This window comes from Leptosomus discolor, chromosome 2 (assembly GCF_034619465.1).
Source record: "Leptosomus discolor isolate bLepDis1 chromosome 2, bLepDis1.hap2, whole genome shotgun sequence".
NCBI lineage: Eukaryota > Metazoa > Chordata > Aves > Leptosomiformes > Leptosomidae > Leptosomus > Leptosomus discolor.
The window spans coordinates 78536203-78553477 of record NC_141392.1 but is presented as its reverse complement, the minus strand read 5'-3'; the positions used below and the strand labels follow the sequence as shown (position 1 = coordinate 78553477).

Below are 17275 nucleotides of genomic sequence, written 5' to 3'. Positions count from 1 at the left end.
CATTTTGCAATTGTATTGTTTTAGTTTGGGGTTTTTTTTTTTAATTGCAGAATATGTTTTTTCCTGACCATTAAAAAACATTTTTCATTAGTATCAGGATGATGGAGACACATTTTACAGCTGAAGCTCACAGCACAACCCCAGAATATCAGCTGTTTTAAAGCACTTTCACTTAGATAAGCTCATGATTATTTACTAAGGTGGATCTCTGCTTTACCACTCCTCCTTAAAATAGCATTTCTTCTTAAATATGAACATCCCTGTAAGTTTATGTCTCCTAGAGGTCAAGAAAAGAGTCATAAGCAGCCATATAAATTTATTAAACTAGAACCCACAACAGTGATATGTCTCTCTATTCACCACCCCCCCCCCCCCCCCCCACTTTCCCAATACTTACGGGGCTGTTTCCATTCCAGTGGCTTTAGAACTGGTAGCTGCGCTACATTCTATTATTTACCTATTCTATAGCAAGAGTTACTACTAGCAGTCCCCTCTTCCCACCACAAAGACCTTTTGATAATTTAGTAAGTAACACATATCCTCAATCACAAAAATTACCCAGGACATTTGGTATCAGGAGAAAAAAAAAAAAAAAAAAAAGATACTACTTTTACATTTAAGGCTGCCTCAGGCTTTTCTTTCACAACAGAAGAGCCAGGAGATGCAGGATGGCTGCACCCTGGCCAGGCAAACTCTTCGCAACTCACTACAAGTGCTGTACTATGAATCCTCTTCCATAGCCCTCCCCATATTTGGTTCTCTATTTCTGATCTTGAAATGCTCCAGCCCTACTTCTTACTTAGGTAAGAAAAGGCTCTGTTAGTGTGGTATTATCTCAAAAGTTTTGCTACCTATAAGACAAGTGTATCTCTACACCTAATACAGAAGATATAATTTCCATGGGATTTAGTACCATCTGAGACTGCAAACTTTCACTACCCTAAAAAGCTCTATAGTCTAATGAATCAGACTGCAACAGCTCTCCCCCACGGAAAACGAATTTGCCTTCACAACAACATGTGTAGTTTAGCTCATGACACTGCAAAGCAATAATAATAATACGCATCAGTCCTGTGAATCAGTGGGTACATCACTACAAGACATCTGTCACCAACAGATAGTCCATTTATTTACGGAACTAGAGAAAAATAAGGATAACGATTTCCAAATTCCATTTTATTGCCAGCTAAACTCAACACAACTGACTAGTTTTTGAACAGTAAAAAAGATTCCAAAATCCTATTTGCAAGTTTAGACTGACACTCAAGTCAGTTGTTACACACACATTTCATCAATAGATGAGATTATGTAAAAAAAGGCTCTGTTTATTCACAGAACCTAAAGATAAGCCTGATTTGTACAGAGAAAGCTCAGTGTGGCCACTTGGCTGGGGAGCCCTTCACATTCTCACTCCATGTCTCATTTTTAATTCCATTGTTCAAATTCTTGGAAAGAACCTTTCTTTTCTGGCAGCCCAGAGAAAAGAACCCCCCCAACATTTTCATGGGTTGATGTGTTGAAAAGTGGCATAGACTGATGATCAGATTTTTAAAAAGAGGTACTCTCAAGCAAAAGTAGTTCTAGGAACTAAGTACCCCAAGTCAAGGTAAAAAACATTTCACATTTATCAAAAGTGTTGGACCAAGAGAGACCCTGTATAGAAACAAAATGTACTGATCAAACATAGTAGCTAGGAGAGTACAAAGAATTACAACAGGTTTTTATCCACTGCAAAACGTCAGTTCCCTGATAAACAGAATGACCACCACTACATTCCAACAGCACTTAGTGCGCTCAATCAAGCACTATTAAATCTAATATGAAGAATAAAACACACATTAATCACAAAACTCAAGGTCTTTTGAATCGTTCACGTAAGGAAGAACAGAGCATGGTTACCTATCATTTTGTTTGCCTGGGACTTTGCACAATATAGTAGCAGTTCAACAAAATAAGCTTAAGAAATCAATTCCAGCAGTCACTTGTTCCACCTCCAATAACACAGTCCACCTCGTAATTGTGCTGATAAAACTTGTTGTAGGGAAACTTAAAAGTCTCCACCTGTGCACACAGTATTAACAGATTTTAACCTCTACGTCTCCATTCTTCAAGTGAGTAGAATAGACTTATGCCATTTCCAGCAAAGACATCGTGAAAATAAATATAAACAAAATAAATACACAGCGGGAAACATCCAGACATGCTGATTATTGGAATAAGCTTTTTGCACAGTAAGTGAAAGCTAAGGCTCAACGCTGACCAAGAAGGAACAAGGACAGTGACACATTGTCCATCAAAAGATTCTTATCTGCCCTGGAATATGTATCAGGCAGAACGCCCTCAAAGAAGAAAAAGGGTATGTGATTTTGTCATTACAGGGTTGAGGACTGGTTTAAAGCAAACTAGACAGTTTTATTTTCAGCAATGAATCAATGATTCTTAGTTCAATGGTCAATTCTGCAACACTAATAAAAAGCATTCTTTTAATAAAATGTTTTCCACTGAATACCTACTACCAGTTGTTAGAATCTGAAAAACTGAAAGTAATGATGACAAGCTTCAGGGTGTTTACCATACCTCAGCTCCACCCATCCATTTTGGTTCATCAGGAAATTCGGCACATAGGATATCTTCTGACTGCTTAGTTCCTAATACATGATAATGCAGCTTTTGGTGCAGATTAGTGGAGGTCTCAGTGCCTAGAGAAATGCAGATATTTAAACCAATTCATTCTCAAAGAAATCAAACAACAAGCAAATAAAACCCTTAGAAATTTCTGTATCCCTTTGCATATAAGAGAGTAATTCAGCAGAGAAAATTAGGAATGGTGCGAGTCTACCATTCCTGTCCAAGTGAACATCCCCCTCCAAAACAAAATAAAACTTCAAACTACACTGCAAGCCTGTTCAGTTACCTTATTGCTGATCATACAGTCTTTAAATGTGAACATTTATCATTTCAAGCTTTGGTTTCTAGAAATACTTATCAAGCAAAGAAAAACAACAATCCCTGCCACCCTCTAATGATGTCTCTGCTCCCATTTCATGCTGGGCAACTAAGGGGACATTTATTGGTAATTAACATTCCTAGAAACCTTCATACTTCCATTTGCTGAAAATAAAAAAAAAAAAAAAATAGTATTTTCAAGCACTGCATGAGGTGCTACTTGATTTTTATTTTTTGTAATTCGTTCTTGCAATGTTTTCCAACAATTCAGCTTCTGAACTACAAACATGTTTAAAAGTAAAAACCACAAACTGGGTACCTAACTTGCAAGTCTGGCAAAATGATAGGCTGCAAAAGCAAACACAGAGGCAAAATTCAGGCTCTCTTCAAGGTTTAACAAGGAGCACAACTCCAGAAGAAACTTTACAGTTTCAGCACTGCCTTATAATAAGAGCTGCTAAATGCCTTCCCTACTGATGGTCCTCAGCAATTTACTCCACTTTATGTGCTGCTCCTTGAGTTTTGCTACCATAAACATTTTGTGTTGCTGTGCCGTGAACCACAGATGAATTAATCTGGTTGAATAACAAAAACCTTATGCCCCAGATTGCTATTCATCAGGTCAACCTCCCAAGCCAGTTCACCTATGCCCACATAAATGCATAAAGTGAAAAGATTAAGTAAGTTGCCACCAGACATCAAATTCCAGCCAGTAACACCCTGTATGAAAGATAAGTAAATCATTGCTGAGAAAACAAAAAGGAGCAGAAAACGAAAAGGAGCAGAAAACTTTTAAGAGAAAGACAGGGGCAGGCAGACAAGAAGATACTCACTGAGTACAGGCTCTGGTCATAAAAAACATAATCTGATATCTAATGCCATAAAATATTATAGTTAGTTATTTCAGTATAAACTAGTTGAGCTAATTATTTGTTGCACCAATTTGCTGAAAAGGTCATTTTGCTTCCACACAGCATGCAGTTAGTACAGCCATACTTACCATCGCTTTTCCCATCTTGTTTTGGATAGCAGTTATAAAACATGCCTTTTCCATCATGTGTCCATGCCATGCAACTGAATTTAACTCTCTCCAGTGTATCTGGAAGATCCTCAGGACCTTCTACTTTCATAAACTTGATAGTAACCCAATCAGAGCCACTAGAACTCAGGCCATAGGCAAAGTATTCACCGTCTTCACTGAACGCATAACCTAGAAAATTGGAACCAAACAAGATGAAGAACCAGCACAAGGAATCAGTATTTTCAAAACGTGTTTGTTATTTTGCCACACAGCTTTTTATTATTTACTACACGCTAGCCAAATCCCAGGAAAAGAGAGGTGAAATTGGGAAAGTAGTTAGAACTGTGTTCACTGAATACTGAGAGAAGAGAATTTATTTTCTAAAAGACAGTGCAAGCAACTACATCTGCTATCATCTGGGATTCACAGCCTTTTCCAGTCTCCATGGACTTCTTAAGTAGTTCACAGATCTGAGTTTCGGCATGCATACTCATTAAGTATGTTCAGAGACATCGCTTATGCCCAACATCTGTATTATGATTTGAGTCATAATTCTTCTACTTCCCTGAGTCTGGCAGGAAGAGATGGAGAGTGAAAATGCACACAGGTAGAGAACTTAAAGTTAGTTTTTAAGAGAGAAACAGTACCAAAGAAGTCAACAGAAATTGAGATGCAAGCAATGCATCCTGAAATAAAGCAAATACCACTTCAATATTGGAGTCACTGAAAATTAGACCCTGCAAAGCCAAGAAAACTGAAGTAACTGGAAAAATTTGCCACTAGCATGCAAATGGATTAATCACCAGGATTCTCAGCTAAGACCTCTGATATATATGTCACTCTATCCGAACTGTGAGGAAAACACAATTCTGAAAAAAAATTCAGAAGGGCTTCCCTCATAGTTGATAAGGATCAAATTCACTTTTTGCAAATCATCTCAAGTGAAGAGACTGAACTATCATGGGCCTGTACAGACCTGAACGTAATTACTGAAAAAACCCACACAAAAAAGTTTCATTTCATAGAAATCGTAGGTTTGAGAGGCACCACTGTGCCACTCTAACATACTCTCCCTCATAAGAACATACGAGTGGCCATTCTCACTCAGAAGACAACTCCACCTAGCTGTCCTCAGGAGTAACCACAAGGAGATGCCTACAAGAGTAAGAACAACGCAAGCACATGTAGTATTTCACTCAAATATTCTTAGAACCTCTGACCATTTTTATCTTAGGCAACTTCTTTTCCATAAAGTAGTTTGTTAATAATCCTCAATTCTTCCCTCCTCCTTGACCTTGTGCAGCTTGCCTTTAAACTCACAGTAAGTTTTTTTGCACCACCAAAATCCATTGATAAGGGGTTCTATAAGTCTACTTCTTGCAGCATGAACCATTACCTTCTTTTGTTTGCTTTGGACTCTACTCCCACTGCCTTCATTTGATATCCCCTCATTCTTGTAAAAAAAAAAAAAAATAAATCACTCTATGTTACTGCATGCCACAAACGATTCCGTAGACCTCTATCACATCCCTGCTAAATTGTCCCTTTTCCAAGTGGATTGATCCGAGCATACTCAATTGTTTCTGACCTTTGCTCCATATCCTTGATTGTTCCCTACTGCCCTCCTCTGAACTGTATTTCAGAGCCACTTTTGAGCTGAGGGGACTGGAACTATATTTAATATTCAGTGCTACTGTATAAACCCTGGGTTGCTTACGTAATGGTGTTTCCCGTTTTGTTCTCTACTCCCTTCTTAATCATTTCTGATATTTGATGTGCTTGTTTGGCTGCCACTGAGAAGCTGGCTGACATTTTCATGGAACTATCTATTACAGTCTAAGAATTGTTCCCAAGCGGTCATGGTCAGCTTAGAGTCCATTCCACCCATTCCTCTACAAATGAGGTTAGTATTCTTTGTCCCCTGTGCATCACTTAACCTACCTGCACAGAGACTTTTACCTGTTAATTCATTGCCCACTCACTATCGCTAAGGTCGTCCTGCAGCTCTTCAGTCATTCTTCAGCCTTTACCTGGAGTAACTTTGCTTCATCACCAAACTCTGCTACCTCACTGCTCATTCCTTTTTCTAATATAGATATGAACATACTGAACAGTGCAAAGTCCTAGCATAGTCCCTGCCAGAACTCTACTGCTGATTTCCACTTTGCAGCCCATCAGTTATTCCTGTCCCTACCTTTAAATCAACTATTTATCAACACCAGGAGTTTCCCCGGCTGTTGTTTCTCTAAGTGCATTTGGAAAGAGACGTTATCATAAGCTTTTTAGAAATACAGAAACTCAATACCTTATATACTCAATTCCTTATATACACAGTTGAAGACATGACTTCTCACTAAAAAAAGCCTTATTGACTGTTTTCAACTAGGCTACGCTTAAAGAAGCGTTCACTAAACCTGTCCCCTGTTTTTATTAACTAGTCTTGAATAGACTTAAAGGAGTTCTTGCTGGCTTGTGTTAAAGATGCAAAATATAATTTTAAGAGAATTAGTCAATGTAAATACATAAACTTTTTTCCTTGCTATGGATGGCCTCAAGATCTGTTCATATTTCAGTGGAAACCTGTTACAGTTGTGAAAAAAGAAACTGAACCAAGCTAATTGTGAATACAATGTAGATTTAGAGCTATTCTTCTGAAACACTACACAAATCCACACATGGCTATTGTGACTACTTTGATTAAAACAAGCCACTCTAGCCATACTTTTATAGGCGAAGAGCTGGAAACCATTTCCAGCTTCTGTTGAAGAGGCACACTTACTCAGCAGGACCTGTTGCCTCACTAACCTCGTAAAGCCACAGTGCCATCATCAGAAAGCTTATTTGGATCAAGAAAAACTTTGGCATCGGCATCCAAGGAGTCTTGTACATATAAAACTCGCTGGTTCTGCAGTCCTGTATTGTAGAAGTGAAAATACCTAAAAGAATACAAAAGGAAAAAATAAGTAGGAAGAACTCAGACTTTCAGTTAGGCAAGCAAGAAAAACTTGCACTAGATTGTCATGAAGTGAATAAAAACCAGATAAATACATAAGGGAATCACAAGCTTCACAGCAGAGTAGGAATCATGGCTTCCTCTGTGGCTATCAGGGATTTAACCATCCTCTGTAGGTGCTTTTCTCTCCCCCTTAGTACAGAGGAAGATCAGACATGCATTTCTAGGCCTCTAAACATGAGAGGAATCTCATCGCAATGTGATATACAGAAGAGACTGTAGGATGCATCCAAAACACCTTTTAAAAACAAAAGATGCATTTGCCACAGTGCATTTCAAACAAAGCTAAGTATACTATAAACTCTACATAATTGCCTTTGTCAAACAGCTCTGGCAGCCTTAGCGTTTCTGTCACAAGTATTGGCACAGGTTCCCATCTCCTATGCTCTAAGCTTTCTCGTTCATACAGCTGCTTTCAACCCGTATCGAGTGGCAGACAGAACTGAACGTGTTTCATCTGTATTTCCCAATGTCCCTGAAACCGTGTGTGTGTTGAGAAAGTTGTAGGAACAGAGAATTACAGAATTCTCTTTACTGAGGGATACTCTTCACATTGTAAGACACTACAGAGCTCAAAGAAATCAGTAACTGTATTCTATGCAATTCTTAGGCACTACACTTTTCTTCCCTCATAGGACTTCTGAGTTTTACTAAACAAACCCGTGACTTAACACAAATCAAACAGCAGCTTCACCTGGGGAACAGGGGACTTTATGGGGTAATTTCAAACCTGAACATATTCTCTAAGACTGTCCAGTACTTGCATACAAGCATGGGAACCTGGTAAACCCAGAGTGGGAAACTATACTCACAAAGGCCTGGCTAACAACCTTAACTAGTAATATGTTCAAATACTAACAATAATGTTCAGCAAGTGACAAAATCAAAAGACTCAAAGGAATAGAAGAAAAATATATATAATTTTCCATTTGACCATGCATTTTCTAGCCAATTTCACCTCTGCAACGCTGGGCAATAAGCTGGGAAGCAAAGGTCAAACAATGTGACAGACACAGCACCTCCTTGGGCACCCTTCCTTTCTGCAGATTCTACGGAACAGCTCTTCCGATACTGTCCTTTAGCAGTTACCCTTTGGCAGAAAACTGGAGTAAGTAAATTTAAGAATTTCTAAGTGTCATGGGAAGTTAGATAGATCTTCAAATTGAATAGTTCCTCCCCTTGCCCCTTACTAAGTGTTACTTAACTTGGCAGACCCCTCTTGATCTCCTCAAACACCATAATATATGGGGTTTTGGTATGAGTTCTAAACCACTGTGATTTAAGTTCAGCATGTGCCAAGAAACAGAGTAACACTCAGAAAAACTAAAAAGACGTCTATCAAAATCAAAGTAAAGTGTCATAACTTAAAGCACGCTAAGCTCCTGGCATAAATGTTCTTCCTGGAGGACAGTCAGATGCATCAAATTAAGACTTTTTACGTCTAGTGGACATGATACTCATCACTGCCGTGAGCACTTCCGCAACACCAAAGCTTATCAGCATTGAAGATAACCGCACCCAGGCACGTTTGCACTGCACAGGGAGAATGGGTCAGAGAATCAGGAGCAGACACTGACCAGGCCTGCTCCAGAATCAGATTCAGCACAGCCACTACATCTGCATGAACAGCAACGTACAAACTAATAAGCTTTGCCTGACTCATTCAACAAGGATTATTTCCCCAGATGTAGCACTGTCCTAAACAGCTCCACGGCTTCCGGGCTTAAACCTCACACCTCTATACATAGATCTGCTGTGCTACATCAGTGACAACTTAAATCAACATCAGCTTGGGTTCACTCCCCACAATATACTTTTACAAAAACACACAGACTTCCCCTCCCTTAGTAACAAGTATTCACATCCTCCTCACAGCATAGGACAAAAGTAAAGAGTAGCAGATCTCTCTCAATACCTGCGCAGAAATCTTAAGCCAATGAGACATCTTCTGCTTTTTCCGGTGGATGGCACATCTGGGTGCTCACTCAACAAGGACCAAACAAATTGAAAATACTGAAAGAGACTATTTGTGTTTTCCATGACTAAGAATGGCTGGTTGTTTGCACTACCTCTTTTTCAACCACTGAAACAATCTTTAGATGTTACTAAGTTAACCAGCAGTTTTATCCCTTTACTCCCGTTCTCTAGGAGATTGCTAGTGTTTCTCAAAGAGGTTACATGAAATTCAGTAGCAGCTGCAGCCTCCAGACCTTGGGTAAGCAACAGAAGCACGATCTTTTTACCTAGCTACAGAATTAAAACAGGGGTACAAGTAGGCTAGATATTGGAATATAGCAGCATTTCTTTTTTTCCTTAGAAGACAGATTCTTTTGCCTTAAGTCCTCCAAATGATTTTTCCCCTATCCCCTGCAGATACAGGAGACGCTTTTCACAAGGGAATTTCCACTGCTTTTCACTGGCTAAACAAAAATCCTACCAGCTGCTCACGGTATGACCAACATAAGGCCAGCAGTTTAGTAAATATTTAGAACAATATGCACATGACAGACTTGTGCTGTTTTCAGGACGAGGTACCTTTAACTACTGACAGTGACCAACCCTAAAGGAAATCCTCAAAGTTTTATTTAACAACAGTTATTCCACAAAGTTGTCCGAGTTTTGTTAAACTCACAATTCTTCCTATAAAAAGAAAAAACGACAGAAGACAGGAAGCTAATAACAGCTGCGAACTGGAGATAGCCAAGCATCTTGTGCTCTGCACCACGCCACCATATATATTAACACCGGCTTACTTTTCCTACTTCCCAACTATAAAGGAATAAATGCAAATAGAATTTACAATTTGTTTTCCTAACTAGTAGTTGCTTTTGACTTGCTTCACATTCATCACCACCTACAAAGACATTCTTCACATACCTTTTTCCTTTCTTGAAGTGGCAACTGTACTTAGGATAATCGTAGAGTTCAGTCATTCGTTCTTTGAACAGTCCTCTGACAGGACACTGCTCGAGAAAGGGTACTGTAAGCTTGTTCTGAGCCTCCACAAATGCCTGAAAGAAAACAATCCCCCCAAAAAAAGACATGAACTCAAGCAGTTTTTCCTACAGGAAACACTATTTTCTGAAGCAATGTATCACAGACATCCTTCCCCCATACAAGTTATGTAGCGTCACACCTGAAGAGTCTTACATACTTATTTGCATTACGCCACAGTACTGTAATAAGATGGATCTTCTATCTATCTTGCATAAGTCGCTCCAAGGCACACACTGGGGTAACCAGTGGTTCGGCCAAAGGCAAACCAGATTCCTGCCATTCCCCTTTAAAGAAAAAAAATTCCCCAAACTTCATGCTTTTTAAAACCCTCTTTATATTTGCCTAGATAGCCTAGAAAAGCTAACTTACAGTATATACCTAGGAAATACCACCTTCTCTTGCTTCACCACAAATATACTATACTCCAGTACTCTATGATAAAATAAATTAGGAAATGGATAAAGAACAGTGTCCTTTTTGCCCACAGAGAGTACTGTCACTTCAGGAGCTGTGAAATGCAGGAAGATGATACCAAACATCACGTGCACCATGTGTTCATCCTATTAACATGCAAGATTAGTCCCAGTCACTATTTCTTGGAAAGGCCAAAGTATTGTCCACAGATCAGCTCTTAGTTATAATACCCAGTATCTAAGAAGAGAACTTTGAGGACTTTGGTTTCTTTAGAACACTCCACCTCCCAGTCACAAACACTTCAGGACAGTGGCCAAAACCATTACCACTCCAGCTGTTTGTTAGAGGCTGCCACTCCCACAGCATGCATGGAAAAAGTGGTGCTCTATTGGTGCTTCACCACCCCTATTGCAGCACAGTATATTAACATAAAATTAACAGCTAAGCAACTTAAGGTGAACCACAGCTGCTAAAAGCAGACATGCAGGCTTTTCTGACTCTAATATGAAGTGGGAAGACAGGACGCGGTGTGTGTGGCTGTAATTCAAAGCCAGACATCGCAATGATGGCTGCAGCATCACTCTTGGACCCCAGCCTGAAACACCGTCCACTCCTCTCTTGTTTACACAGGTCTCTTTCCCACTTGCTTTGAAAGAGGCTATTGTTTCTACCTGTCCTGAATCTGTCACGCAGCAAGCAAATCAACTCATGGTAACGTGAGGGGCTGCAATCCATATTCAACAAACTTGTGTTTCGCAGTTCTTCAGAAAAGCGATCTGCTGTACAGAGTACCTGGCACACATTTACCAATTGCTATCAATGTTTACTCATTTATTAATTCTTCAGGTGAAAAAGAGGAAAGAAAGAGGAAAGAATAGAACATAAAACTCTCAGTAGCATTTTACAGACATTTCACATGGTGAGAAGTGAGCGCATGGGGCAAGTAGAGAGACACTTACTCTCCCATTTGCTTCACTGCCACAGCAGTGCCTAACCAAGATCTGTATGACATGCCAAGCTGTGTTTTCAGACACTTGTCAGGCCAAAAGGTAAAGGAGAAAGCACGTTAATTATGGTCAGTCTCCACTTGAGAGGTATTTGTTCATGCCTAACAAAGCATATGGAAACCGATAAGCTTGAAACATGAGAGTGCAGAATTAGTAACGCCCTAAGAGCACTTGGCTAAGTGCTGAAACATATTAATTTAAGAACATGTGGGCTGGTTACACTCAAGTCACCACTCAAGGATGATACAAGAAAGCAAGCACTACACTGTTGAAAAGGAATAGATACAGAAGGCTAACAATGATGACTTCTAGACCTTTACTCAAAACCAGACTTTATGTATCAGCAAGGATCAAGTCAGGAAATGATCCCCTGAGAAAAAGGAAAGAGGTGACTGCATTGCCATGGGAAGGCCAATTTTTGCTTCTGTTCTCCATTAGAGGATCATACTGGCATAGACAGCTTTAACACCCAGCACAGCAGCACAACACATCCCAGTGGTAAGTCAAAACGGCATGCAGCCTCCGCATCATACTGCTATAACCATGTCCGTCCCCCTCCCCCAATCAGAGGGTTAAAGACCTCAATCAAATCTACCCAATAATTATGTGTATCTGAATTTGTTTTCTCTAAATGGAAACACACGAATTTCACAGACCACGTACACAAAAATCTAGACAGCGACGCTACACAAATAAACTAACTACCCAAAGTGCTGTGACATTTTCAGAGAAAAGATGTCTTACAAAAACATGTATAAAACCATGCATTGTACTGGATAGGCAAAGGCACTTCCCAGTTGCATTTAGCTGAAAGGAACTGGCACACACCTTTGTTTCATCTATCAATAACATGACCAAAACTGTAACATTGTTGCAAGGGTGTACTGGAACTGTGTGTTACTCACTTTTAACTGGACAGTCTCATCTTAGTCCATCTGCTTTCGTGACTGGTATTCAAAGAGGAGACACAAACTTTTCTTTACAAGCATTTGTTGTGCAAGAGCATGCTTACGTACTAACTATTGCACTCAACTGAATCACTAGTAATTTTGCTTTTACACGAACTTAACATATTTTTTTCTGTTTCCACTTAGTATGCACCAAAGATTCCAAGACTATTTGTAAAACAGACTGCCACTGTCATCTGAAAAAGGAGGCAGGAATTACAGGTTTTTGAAAAAGAGTTCCACCAAGGAGAATTCTGCAGTTAAAACCAACCTCACTTGCCTGTGCTTCTTCCTCCGTGCTTCGAGAAATAGTAAACTCGATGTTTCACTGACTCACATCAACACAGAAACAAAGCAAGGCTTACCCATCTATTTTCTGTGTCCACACCACGCTTGACACGACTATTTCTGTTAGGTCTAGAAAAGCAGAATTCCAACATACTTGTGTACTTATTTGACAGTACACAATAAATAATTCTGACTGTTTGTGTGTGAAATAAGATTCCTAACATAAATGACATTCAGTCTTCACTCTTGGCATAAACCAGAATTTTCATGGTACACATACTCCAATCAAGCAAGCATGTTGTAACCAGGAACTGAGTAGTGGCTTTTTCACTACAGATGAGCATGGATGCCCATGAAGTCTTCTTTTAGTTCTTTACTTAATATGTAGAAGATTAAAGGAAGCCTATTGTTGAAAGTGTACACAGGATATCTTTACTTTTCCCCCAAACAAATGGAGGTTTGGGATATTAAGGAGTGCATAAAGACAGCAAGCAACTTGAAGGAAGAATGGGAAGGACGTAGGTCTCAAGGTCTGTGGCTTGAAGGCTTAAAAAGTCTACAAAGCATGGTCCAAATTCTCTCTGAAGCCTGCACAGTCATTCAACTGCCTCTATACCAGTGTCTGGTTATTCTTTGATCTGGTAGGTGCAGAATGGCTATTCTGCAGGAGTCCTACAAACTATCTCGAGAACTTGGAGATAAAACTATGAAGAAAAGCTAGCAAGAAAGAGCAGCCGTCAGCAACCTCTGCTGCAGAGCACAAAGACGTGAGTGATAAAGCAGATGAAAGGAGTTTAGCCCTTCAAGATCATTTTTTTCCGACCTCTTCTATGAAAGAGGTAGATCAGCAAAATACTTTAATTCCCTTTGTTCACTAACTCCTGGAACTTTGGAAAAAGATGACATACTCACCTGCATATACACACAGGAACTCTCCCTACTCTTCCATCGTGCTACTACTGTGCTGCAAAACTCTGCCAAGGCGTGTGTTTTTTAGGGTGTAGGTAAGTAATATTTAACAGTATTTTCATTCCACCAATATGACCTCTTGTGTCTGGGCTGCTGCATTTTTATGCTATCATCCCCTATTCCTTATTTCACCTCCTATATAAACTACAACCTCTGGAAAATTAGATTCATCCTCCTCCAACTGTTCTCACCCAACCTGTTCCAACTACGTGGTGAAAGTATTGAATACAGGGACACAAAAAGTCAGGTCTTGGCATTTTCTCAATCCCAACTCTTCCATAGGATCCTGAAAACCATTTTAATAGGCGTTTGTAAAGCATCTATAAAAGACACAACCATACCTCCCCACAGATATATTCCTCTGAATGCAGCACAAAACCATCCTATGTGTATCATTTCTTAAGGATGCCAGAATCAAAAAATCAAAATATTCCCAACTTATCTATAAATATCTAATTTCCACTGTTAATGTTCATGGCAGAATTTTTCACTAAAACTTGATCCCAAATGAACCTTTTTAATAGTCTTTATATATGCCAATAGATTTGTAAGTAGGGAATGCGATCCTAATTGTACACATTCTATCTTGCTCTTGACAGTTACAGAAAGTCCTATTCGACCAACAAGATTTATTATTCTCATCAAGATATATTACGTAAGCTCATACATGAGAGAACCTAGAAGGAAGCTCACTAATGGAAAGCCACCCAGCAGGATATTTTTAAATGGAGATCCTGGCCTTCATCATCTTTCTGACACAATTAGGCATGCTAGATAGACGCCAGTGTTTTACATCTGGAACTACAGTTATTACAAAGTTATAAGCCATTACAGAGAAAACCCCCTCCACACTGCCACCTACCACCTTCTGGCCATCACTCCTGCAACTCCCTGTGCCATGAATATCAGAGGAACTGGCTCACAGTCATACTCGCTATTTTTCAGGACTCAGCGAAAGACCAGTTCCAGTGGCACAGTCTAGCTATATCAGATTGCAAACTGAAAACACTGCAACATCTGCAATCTGTAATAAAAGCCACTAACAAAGCTGAACTTCAGGAGGAAAATGGGTTTGCCTTTTTTTTTTTTTTAAAGGGGCCCAAAAAAGGAGATGTATTCAACACTTTTTCACTGTAGAAAGCAAGCAAGCCAAAGGAGTTTTCTTTCTACCCTTTCCTATTTTATTATGGCACTTTTAGATGTACTTAAGAGAGTCGATAAAGTGCTCTAAAATCCGAGTGTTTCTTGTCAGCGTGACACCACTGCCTTTAGCATTCCAATTGTCTAAGAGAAATGGGTGCAAGATAAACAAGGCCTTAGTTGTCCAAATCCTGTGATCTAGGTTACTCCAAGTGTTTCAGCCATGCCCCATTAACACAAAGGTACAAAAAATGGCATCGCTGTTGGTGCCATAAGATAGCACATGAAGTACACCCACATTCACTATGTAATTTTCAAAAAGCATTTGCAAGTCCTTCAAAATCAGAGTAGCCATGAACCTAGTCAAGGAAAGAGAACCAGGTCAAATCAGCCATTCCTGTACAAAGAAAGGTTACCTTCGTCTGTTCACTATCAGGATCTTCAAGCCAGCAGTATGGGTCGCTTATTTTACACCCATGGTAATCCAACACCTGAATTTATAAAAGACAATACTTTAAAAAAAGACATGCACACAAGCAAACTCTTCATCAAGGAATTAACAGTCAACAAGATGAAGGATATCTGGAACTTCACAAAAGCACAGAGTCCTAAAAAACAAAGGAAGATAAAAGCAACACCTTGCTCCCAGTTGAGTTGCTAATATTACCATTCTTTGGTGATGGCACCAAGGCAGCAGAGATGTCATCAGAAAAAAAAACACAGAGCATCAGAGAAATGCAGAACAAGAACATAAAATTCCCTTCACAAGATAGATTAGAAAAGTAATTAAAAAAAAGAGCCCTACAACAACAAACCAAAACCCCTAAAAAAACCAAACAACCCAAAACCAATCCAGGTGTTCATGTCAAATCATAAAACCTGATTGCTGGATCCACCCAAAATACAGTTTCTGGTTACGAAACTGTCTCTGCTTTAGCCCTCCCTGCTAGTGCTGCTCACAAACCCCTGAGTAAAGTACATACATAAATTAAAAGAAACCCCAAACCCACAAAAGACTAACCGACTTGGTTGAATTTATTTACTTCCTTCCTCCAGTATACAAAATAAGACCAGATACCTGCTGTTAGAAGTTGCATAGTTCAGTCTTTCACTCAACTATGAAAATAAATACTTTCGTATTTTCCAGTGTTGCCCCACGTCAGCAAAAAAAAACGGTTTAAAAGTGATGTTAGTTCTTTAAATAATTCCTGGGCTGGCGCCTAAATCACAAGTCCTTTGCAGAAGAAGAAGAAAACTGAACAGCTTTTAGCCAAACTTAGACCATAATCCTTGCGTATCAAGTTACGGCCGGAACACAAGGAGATGGGTTATTTCACAGATGTGCCATCATATAAAAATAGACCCCTTGTTCCTCCGCACGCTCCCCCAGCCCAGGCGGAGGCCTGGATCTCCCTGCAACACGCAGCGGTGCTAAAGCTCCGGGACCTGCGCCCCGACTCGGCACGGCCGTGGGCCCCGCTCCCACCCCGCGGCCCCGGCCGGTTCCCGGCTCCGCAACCCGGCCCGCCCCCCCCGGCGGCAGCGCTGGCCCCGCACACGCGGGACGTGCCCGCGGGCACCGGCGCGACGGCCGCAAATCCTGCTTCTAACGAGCCCCCGGCAGCCGCCACGGCCCACCGGCATTAAAAACCCGAGACCCTTGAAACGGAGCACGCTGGACTGTTACCGGCCGAAGCCGAACAAAGCCCTGGAAGCCCAGAAAACACTCAACCCGCCTCGAGGCGGCCCCACCGCGGCACCGAGGGGGACTGGCGAGAGAGGCTGCCCCCGCTGCCGGGCCCGGCGGCCGCCCCGGCAAGCGCCGTACTCACGGCGGTCTCGTCTCGGTACACGTCGGGGTACTGGAAGGCCTGCATGGCGGGCGGCGGAGAGAGGCGGGAAGAAGAAGAGGAGGAGAAGGAGGATGAAGCGAGGCGCAGAGGTTGCCACGGGACTGGGACTAGGGCCGGGGCCGTAGCGGCGGCCAGCAGCAGGCGTGCAGCGCGTCCCAGGCGGAGCGGCGCCGCCATACAGCCCGCCCCCCGCCGGCGAGCCGCCCCCCGCCCCAGCCAAGAGAGGCCCGACAGCGGCGGGCCGGATCGCACAGCGTCCCCTGCAGGGAGCCGCCGCACCGGCACCGGCTGGCCGCGCCGCGCCGGGGCGGGGCGGGTAAGGCGGGCAGGCCGCGGCCTCCGCGCCGCCCTACGCCCTGCTCGCCGCCCCTGGCGCACTCTGCGCCAGCAAAGAAGTTATTTCCGCCTCCGCGCTCGGCCATCGGGTCTCATCCTCCTTATAGTAAACTTGGAAAAAAAAAAAAATCGTGATTTTTTTATTTTGTGGGGTTTTTTTCCCTTTCAGCTCCCCAGCCTCAACACAGGGGGTGTGTGGGGAGAGGCTCGGCACCCACCCGGAGAGCTGCCCTCTGCGGTGCCCGACAAACAGTGACTGTTTCAGGGGTGGGGGCTTGGGCAGCCCGAGGCTGGGTTCACCCAAGCCTGTGATGCGGTTCCACCCAATGCTGCTCTCCGCGAGC

General features: G+C 41.5%; 1 protein-coding gene across 1 annotated transcript in view; it reads right to left on the bottom strand.

Annotated features, from left to right (window-relative positions):
• PREP (prolyl endopeptidase) overlaps window positions 1-16772 on the bottom strand; it is a 104793-nt gene extending 88021 nt beyond the window's left edge. Inside the window, exons 1-6 of the mRNA XM_086461335.1 lie at window positions 16575-16772; window positions 15159-15233; window positions 9858-9991; window positions 6773-6903; window positions 3947-4156; window positions 2578-2699 (exon numbers count right to left, since the gene is read on the bottom strand). Of these exons, the coding sequence (XP_086317461.1) occupies window positions 2578-2699; window positions 3947-4156; window positions 6773-6903; window positions 9858-9991; window positions 15159-15233; window positions 16575-16772 (870 nt within the window). The remainder of the gene's footprint in view (window positions 1-2577; window positions 2700-3946; window positions 4157-6772; window positions 6904-9857; window positions 9992-15158; window positions 15234-16574) is intronic.
• Window positions 16773-17275: the final 503 nt, after the last annotated feature.